Source organism: Pogona vitticeps, chromosome 3 (assembly GCF_051106095.1).
Source record: "Pogona vitticeps strain Pit_001003342236 chromosome 3, PviZW2.1, whole genome shotgun sequence".
Classification (NCBI taxonomy): Eukaryota; Metazoa; Chordata; class Lepidosauria; order Squamata; family Agamidae; genus Pogona; species Pogona vitticeps.
In genome coordinates this window covers 113,845,687-113,854,469 of record NC_135785.1, presented here as the reverse complement: position 1 = coordinate 113,854,469, position 8,783 = coordinate 113,845,687, and the positions used below count along the sequence as shown (strand labels likewise).

General features: G+C 40.8%; 2 protein-coding genes across 3 annotated transcripts in view; one reads left to right on the top strand and one right to left on the bottom strand.

The window, feature by feature from the left end:
• The window catches only part of SAMD8 (sterile alpha motif domain containing 8), a 127,879-nt gene that overhangs the window by 81,744 nt on the left and 37,352 nt on the right, over positions 1-8,783 (top strand). The gene's annotated exons all lie outside the window — the stretch shown is intronic.
• Positions 942-7,095, bottom strand: DUSP13A (dual specificity phosphatase 13A). Its single transcript, XM_020796160.3, has 3 exons — positions 6,867-7,095; positions 4,873-5,090; positions 942-3,108 (listed from the first exon to the last, which is right to left on the bottom strand). The coding sequence occupies exons 1-3, from the start codon at positions 7,025-7,027 to the stop codon at positions 2,894-2,896; spliced, it is 594 nt and encodes a 197-aa protein (XP_020651819.3). The 5' UTR covers positions 7,028-7,095; the 3' UTR covers positions 942-2,893.

Below are 8,783 nucleotides of genomic sequence, written 5' to 3'. Positions count from 1 at the left end.
AGGGACCGTTGAGATATAGATATGTTGAAAACCCATCTAAGTGGACTGAGTATAAGCCAAGGCTTGTTAGGACATTATCAAATGTAAATACTGTTTTGCATCTGCTGGAATTCCCAGGTATATTTCCTTATTAAGTAAGCGGTGCCACCTCACAAGTTCCATTGGTGATTAAAGATACACATTATCATATTGTTCTTGATTGTTATCTGTAGTAGCCTTAGCTTAATATAGCCAACAGTCATTGTCATTGTGTACAGAACAGTGCTTCGTGGGAGGGGAACTGAATATACTGTATTCCAATTTGCTTCCTCCGATATATGGAGTGAAATATTGAGCCACAGGCTTATGTAGTAATTCACACTATGGGGATGAAGAGGGATATAAGCACAGAAAATGAAATTTCAAATTGACAATAGTGATTAACACTAGTAATTAACTTTGAGAGTGTAGATTACATAACCTTCCTGGCCATAGCTAGAGTAATTAACTGTCCTCCACGTCAGCAGTTGTCTTTGAATGCAAATATGTTGATTCAGCAAGTGCCTTCATTTTTTCCTGAATAAGTGTCTAATTCTAAGGAGTCTAACAGCGTCAGGAGTGCTTCAGACTTTTCTGTGTTGAACTATGTGAAAGTTTCCTGACTGGGCTATATCCTTCAGAATAGCCTGAGGGGTGAAGAGGTTTTCTGCCTCAGCAAGTCTAAATCTGTATCAGAAACAGATTTTGCACTATCATTAATCTGACCCCTTTTCTGTATCTGATTTTGCCCAGCCAAAAAAAGAGGCCTCTCTCCTTTTAAATGCATGAACAATGTTGCATAGGAATTGGGTAATAAATTGTAATGAAATATTAACGTATTCATCCTCATTAATTCTGATAAAGATCTTTTGTAATAGTATTTTTAATGATGAATATTGGCACATTTTTCCATTTTAGAGGAGTTTCTTTTTGTCTTATTCTTAATATTTCTAAAAGATGCCATGAAGAAGGTTTAAGGAATTACTGTATGCCCTGAGTCATCAAACCAAGCAGGAAAGGTCTTGGGAGTTCCTTTCTACAATAAATACATGCTTCGTTCTTCTAGACAGCTATTCAGAATATTACACAGAGAATCAAGATTTGTAATCAAATTGCTGGGACATAATAGATTTCTCTTTAAAACCATTGTGGTAGAATAGATGGAATATGGAATATATTATATGGACCAAGGAGGTCTACATTTAAATCCCTGTTCAAATAAATATGCTTGGAGACTTTAGGCTGATTTCTGCCTCTCTAATCTCTGCCCCATTGCATGGGACTTGTTGGGAAGATAAATTAGGCAACATTATATGTCCTGTCCTGAGTCCACAGCAGGTAAGGTGCAGGTAAATATGATAATTATTATAAGATATTTAGCCTGGCTGTGTCAGAATTTTGTTTTGCTTTGGTTTGTTTTTTGGCCACTGTTTTCTCTTTCTCTTTTGTAGTTGAATGGGAGGTGTGTTCCCAAGACCATTCTTCTTCCACCTTGGAGCTTTTAAAACAGGCATACAAAATGTGGGCTTATATGGTGGCCTTTTCCAACATTTCCATACATTGACCAAGCTCCTGTTGTGTTCATGTAAACCAGGTCACAAGTTTCAGTCCATTGTTGTTGTTTAGTTGTTAAGTCGTGTCTGACTCTTTGTGATCGCATGGACCAGAACACGCCAGGCCCTCCTGTCTTCCACTGCCTCCTGGAGTCGGGTCAAATTCATGCTGGTCGCTTCGGTGACACTGTCCAACCATCTTGTCCTCTGTCGTCCCCTTCTCCTCTTGCCTTCACACTTTCCCAACATCAGGGTCTTTTCCAAGGAGTTTTCTCTTCTCATGAGATGGTCAAAGTACTGGAGCCTCAACTTCAGGAACTGTCCTTCCAGTGAGCACTCACAGTTGATTTCCTTCAAAATGGATAGGTTTTTTCTCCTTGCAGTCCAGGAGACTTTCAAGAGTCTCCTCCAGCACCACAATTCAAAAGCATCAATTCTTCGGCGCTCAGTCTTCTTTATGGTCCAGCTCTCACTTCCATACATCACTACTGGAAAAACCATAGCTTTGACTATGCAGACCTTTGTCGGCAAGGTGATGTCTCTGCTTTTTAAGATGTTCTCTAGGTTTGTCATCACTTTCCTCCCAAGAAGCAGGCCTCTTTTAATTTCATGGTTGCTGTCACTATCTGCAGTGATCATGGAGCCCAAGAAAGTCAAATCTGTCACTGCCTCCATATCTTCCCGTTCTATTTACCAGGAGGTGATGGGACCAGTGGCCATGATCTTGGTTTTTTTGAAGTTGAGCTTCTGACCATTTTTGGCGCTCTCCTCTTTCACCCTTATTAAGAGGTTCTTTAATTCCTCCTCACTTTTTGCTATCAGAGTGATATCATCTGCATATCTGAGGTTGTTGATATTTCTTCCTGCAATCTTAATTCTGTCTTGGGATCCATCCAGTCCAGCCTTTTGCATGTAATAGTCTGCATATAAGTTAAATAAGCAGGGAGACAATATGCAGCCTTGTCGTACTCCTTTCCCAATTTTGAACCAATCAGTTGTTCCATATCCAGTTCTAGCTGTTGCTTCCTGTCCCACATATAGATTCAGTCCATTTCTTGCTGCTAAATAAAGAGACTGTCTCATACTTCTCATGGGTGGCAGAGTCCTAAGAATCATGGTGGTTGCTCTTCTTTAACAGTGAGGAGCAGACCAAAACTTAAGACTTTGCTTACAGTACATAACAGTGATTTCAGTCACTGTATTGATCAGCATATTAGTTGCTGTAATCACTGTGCATTGGTTCTTGATTTAACAACTAGAAAATTAATATTAAAAAAATGAAAACATTCCATGTCTCAAAAAATATTCTTTCTTTCTGATCATCAGGCATTTGGGGCTTTCTTGTTGTTGTTTTGTCTTAATTGAATGTCCAGATTTCTCAGTTGTTTCAGAAACCCTCGATTGGGGAATATCCACCGATGGCTTTTCACGGTCTGAATTGCTTGAACCAAAGAGAAATGATGATAGATCATGAGATATGCCAGCACCAGGGAAGATGACCGACTTATCCCGACTGCACAGTGCACTAAGATTTTAGCTGCAAGTGAAAGTGGAAGATTAGCAAAACTTTTGATGATCTTTAAATATAGCATTTATACTCCCAAAAAAACTAAATGGAAACGGAAAAATAAAAACTAGTACATGTGACAGTTGTCCTTTCTAACCTGAGCTAGCATGGCCAGAATCAAAGGAATACTGCTCTCCTACACCTTTAATAGTTATGTAGAGTAGAGTATTTCTGCAAATGTACTCTGCATGAGAAATGGCACCTGCTAAAATCCCTCTTCTCTGCCAAGGTGTAGGAGCTCTACAGTCTTTTGCACTGGGTCGTCCCAAACCCATCAAATGTAGTAATACTGAATAATGTTTGCCACTACTGCTATTCAAGCTGCAGACCCTTGGCACTTCACAAGTTGTGTAAATGTACTGTTTACCCAGTTTTGTCTGGACATAAATCCCCCACAATTCAGCAGAAGCAGATATCTTGGAAAATCAAATCTTTATCCAGTACAGTGGGGTCTTGACTTAAGAACGGCTCGAGTTAAGAACATTTTGACTTAAGAACCGCTCTCATAGGAAAATATTGACTTGACTTAAGTACTTAGATTTGAGTTAAGAACTGAAAAAAACCCACGTGGGAGGCAGGGAAAGTGCAAAATGTGAACTTTCAGTTAACTGTTGGCCAGTGAAAAGGGTGCCTGTCTGCTTCCTCACTCCTCCCAGCGTTTAGAGAGTGGATTGGGAGACACTCTTCGGACTGCCTGGTACTGTACTGCCTGGACTGTATTTTCCCTGCCTTCCCTGAACCTTTCTTGACCTAAGAAAAAAAAGAAACAAAATATCCCCCTCTAGTGGTCGAAGGCAGAATAGCAGCTTCCCATTAGTTTCTATGGACGGAAAAGAGCAGATACGGATCAAATGGTTTTCAATGCATTCCTATGGGAAATGCAGATTTGACCTGAGAACTTTTTGACTTGAGAACCGCCTTCCAATACGGATTAAGTTCTCAAGTCAAGACCCCACTGTATCTCAAAATTTTAAGTCACATGTAACATTAGTATCTCAAAATTTCAGTGCTAACTTTTTTTTAAATTGTAGAGTTTGGAATTAAATTTCAGCTTGGGTGTGAATTGCAGTTTTATGTGTTCAGAGAAAAAAATATCTAGACAATATTAGATATACTTATGTAGGTAATGAGGGTTTTTAGATTAATTCTCAAACAGCATCTCCCAAGGGTCATCATTACCCAAGTTTCTTTGTTTGCTAGTAATGGCAATGAGAACCACAAAGGGAGAAATGAACTACAGTACTGTGTTCCTGCTCTGACCAGAAGAAGCAGGAGCCAATAGGCTGGTAGGAAGCAGGCATCTGTGCCTCTGACATATACAGTTCAGAGGGAGATGGTAGAAGTCCACCTCTTCCCATAAGCAATGGGAATACATGAAACCCTCTCAAGAAGTCAAGGTTTCTATGTGCAAGTAAGAAAAGGAGGAAAGGGTTAGTATTTGTGTATAAGGAAAGGGAAACCAGAAATGGGCATGGATTTGGGAGTTACTGGTAAAAAAGGCAAAGGAAAGGAGAAGCCAAGGAAAATGACTGTTTCCCCAAAATGAAGATAGTTGAGAAGGAGGGAAAGGACACAGAGGGTTTTGTTATCTATTTCACTCCATCTTCAGTCACAGGAAGGCATCATGTAAATGGAAGAACTGTCAATTCATTTTTAGCATCCATTACTTCAGGAAGATTAGTGCTGGATTAGTACAATATTATCAACCTTTTATGGATCAGAGTGATTTCCTACCTCCTGGAGAAGTTAAAGCTTTGTGTATAAATTCTGCTGCGGGGTAAAAATAGGGACTTAGGTCGAAGTCAGGAAGGTCGTAGGCTGGTACACCGTGGTATTCAATGGTAGTGCCATAAAATTCATGGGATCCTTGGCAAAATATTCTGCCATGGGCAGCATTTAAAACGTGGCTAATGCCCATTTTCCATAAGCCAAATCTGTTGTGGGCTGTAACACTAAAGAAAAGAAAAACAAAGTATAAGGCAGGAGGACAGGTGGGAAGCATACCTAGTGTGGTGTAGTAGATAGACTGACAGACTAGGACTCCGGAAACCAGGGTTTGAATCCCCAGTCAACCATGGGAATTTACTGGATGAGTGGAACTGGTATAACCACTCCTTAAATATGTCACTCACCTTGAAAGCCTTGTTGGGGTCTCTGTAAATCAGTTCCAACTTGACAGCACATATTAACAACAATAACAACAGCAACAGACAGGTAGGAAAAGAGTCCTGATTCCAGGCTTTTTCTTAGGTTTTGGATCCTTTCACATTTTATAGAGAAACTATCGCACATTAAGGAAAATCAAATCTCACACCATGAATGACTATCCAGCACTAAATCAGAGAACATCCAAAACATTATGTGCGTGGTTATATTTGAAAATGTTGAGTGCAGTAATGAAAGCTAGAGTAATCTTTTATAGCTAGGCTGAGTCCTCAGAGCACAGCGCAAAGCCTGAACACGGTGAACTGGCAACTGAGTGCAGGCTGACTGTTAGACTTAGTGATATCAGATTGTGAGTCACAGTCAGGCTTTATAGGACCTGGGAGAACTTCCAAGAAAAACAGACATTGCTCCAACAATAGTTGATGCCCTGCTAAATTCTTCAGTGATACAGCAAGCCTGCTGAGTAATCAAAACCAAAACCATGATTTTTTTTTTTTTGCAGAGTAATCAAACACCAGTACAAGAGCAATGTTAACTTGTGGATTCAGCCTTTAGATTTATTACCTGAACCTACCTCTTTCTTTATAAAAGAAATGTGTCCACGCATCCTAAGAAAAGTAGAAAAGTTTTGTTTATTAGGGAAGTATTCTTTTTATAGGAAAGGTGATAGGCCTAGTTTTAAAGGTGCAGTTTTCAAGAGTTTATTACTGCATCACTTCATCTATATGTTCTATAATACAACCATCCTCCCAGTTCGCTCCATTCTGGCAATGAAAACTTGTTTTCCCACTGTCATTACTGATGCTCTCTGCTACTTTATGTACAGCCAGTCTTTCAGGACTGCCTTATGATGTTTAAAATAATTTCTCAGATGAATGCAGCTACTGATTTAGCAATGTATCCGCTTTTTTTTTTAAAAAAGCCAAAACATGTACAAGTAATGTGCTCCTAGAAAAGAAAAATAATAAGTTGATTTCATACGTGTAGCTGCCAAAACTGGTTTTAGTCACCAGAAATAAATCAGATTTATTTTCAATCAAAGGTGAATGTGACTACTGATTTATATATCACCTGATTAACTACCGATATTTAAAAAGTCAAAACACTCTAGCCATTATCAGATGATGCCTGCATAGCATCAGATATATCTGCCCACAATGGCAAGGAGGAGAATCTGCTTTTTTAAAAAAATGAAATATTCAAGGGTCCCACACTTTGTGCTAGAGTCCAGTAGGCACAGAATGAAAGACCATACATTATTAATGCCTTATCAGAGCTTAATTGAAAAATGTATTTCTCAGAAAGCAGGATTCCATAAAATATTAAGATGCCTTCCTAACATCACGTCTGCGTAACAAAGTCCCACTGATTTACACTGAGTTCTCCTGATTAAAATGGCGACATCTTCATGGCAACTAGTTTGGCATCCAACCAATGAAAGCAAGTGTCCCTTGAAAGTAGTATTTGTTTCATTAGTATTTACTCAGCTTCATTCCTTACACTGGAGGAACTCCGAATGACTGGTAAAGATATGCTGAACAATTCCACAAAGGGTTACTTACAGATCTCCCAAGAAAAGATTAGGCCAAACTTTGTCAACATGGTTACAGGAAGGTCTCCCAGTATTCAAGAGCTCTTCCAACTCCTTAACAGTGGGGGTCTCCACTGGGGATATTTCAGGGCCTTTGAGTCCTTTGGAAAGTGAGTTGCCCTCTTCAGCCATCACTGTTGTCACCAAAGCTACAACCTCCTTCTGAAATCTGAGAAAAGGAACCTGGCTTGCTTTTTTATTTTTTTACTCTACTGCATAAGAATTTGCAGTTGTCATTTACAATCGATTTGCAATGACAGGTGCTGGGTGGCAGCAAGGCAGGGAGCCAGTTAAAGCAAAGATTGCAAAAGGAGTGCAGACTCTAGCCTTCCTTGAAGGAAAGCCATCACTGGGTGATAGCCGTTGCAAAAGTTTAACGAGCAGAAGAGCACGGGAAGATTATTTCTGATAGACAGGATTATCTTGTCCCTTGAGCAGAAACGCCTTTCCCTCTCAGCTAAACACTCTTTATGCTGCATGGTATGAATTGTCCTTTGGCCTTTATGAGTTTTCTCCCTGGAGCCCTCCCTGGTTGTAAAGCTGAACTCAAAAATCCTGGAGGATTGGAACCTACAGCTTGTAATGAGTTTATTAACAAAGGCACTGCTGAGAAACACTGTGTATGTAACCACTGTTACATACAGCACTGATGTTACCTGTCTGTCATGGGTTTGGAGGGAAAGTTCCATCCTATGGGGAGTGGAAGGCGGGACATCAGGAGGAGGGGCTGTACTGTATAAATGTGTGATGCCTGTGTGGTGAGAGAGAGATACTATGAGATGCTGAGAGACACTGGGATGTGACGAAGCAGCAGCTGGGAAGAAGAAGCTGTTGTGGAAGTCTGGGTGCCAGACAGGGTACTACTGTGTGTCAGAGTACCAACCTGATAGGTTCAGGTGTCTGTTGGTTAGCCAGAACTGATAGGTTCAGGGTCTGTGCTTCAAGTTAAGGGTTCTAGGTGAACCAACCTGTATGCTTGTATGAGTGAGAATAAGCCATGTTACTTTATTTTATTCACCTGATTGTTTATTTTTCCCTGTGTGTATTTAAAATAAACCTTATTCTTTTTATTGTTTAAAAATCCATCCCTGGTCTGTGTGACTTCTTAAAGGGAATGGTTGGTGGCAGCTTAGTGTAACTGTGTGACATATCCCAGTAGGTCTGGGTTTGCCACATTGATTGGTGTCCAGCGTGTGGGATACGACTGGTCCAGTTGTCCAGCGGTCCAGCAAAGCCTTGGCAAGTGTGCCCAGAGCAAGGGGGGTCTAGTCAGGGACAGTCTGAGGCGCGTAGGTAATCTTCTAGGTGTACCTCACGGGGAGGTGCGCTAGTAGAAGAACGTGCCAACTGGGGAGACTTAGATTAAGGTGCTCTGAGGCAGCCTAGTTTTGGCGGGAAAAAGCTGAGGCAAAACTGCGTAGTAACAGTGATCTAGCTTGCCAGCTGAGAGGCCCAGCAGAGGGGGGTAGGCTCTGACTCGATACTGTTGCAAGTTAGTGCTGAAGAACAGCAGCAATCTCTAGGGAGAGCTGGTTCTGAGGCAAAAAGGAAAAAAGTGGTCGTTTTATTTTGAGGCTTGACTTTTAAAGCAGCCTGTTCTGAGGGGGGATTATGCCCTTGACTCGAAGCCAGATGGCCGAAATGAGTGAAGTGAAAGACCCCCAGATTGACCAAGGTTCTGAGGATGAATTTGGCTCAGTGCAGGGTGACAGCACAGGAGAGCAGAACCCAGAACTTAGAAAAATACTCATAGCCCAACAGCATGAACTGAGGGTGAGGGAAATGGAGGAAAGATTAGAGAGAGAGAAAATGGCATTTGAATTAGAGAGAGAGAGAGAGAGAGAATGGAGAGAGAAGAAAGAATGGAGAGAGAGAAAATTGCTCTGGA

Coding starts and splice junctions, on each gene's coding strand:
- DUSP13A (XM_020796160.3), bottom strand. CDS start 7,027: ATGGCTGAAGAGGGCAACTCACTTTCCAAAGGACTCAAAGGCCCTGAA. Junction 5,091..6,866: donor AATCTTTTCTTGGGAGATCT/GTAAGTAACCCT, acceptor TCTTTTCTTTAG/TGTTACAGCCCACAACAGAT. Junction 3,109..4,872: donor AGCTTTAACTTCTCCAGGAG/GTAGGAAATCAC, acceptor TTTCACTTGCAG/CTAAAATCTTAGTGCACTGT.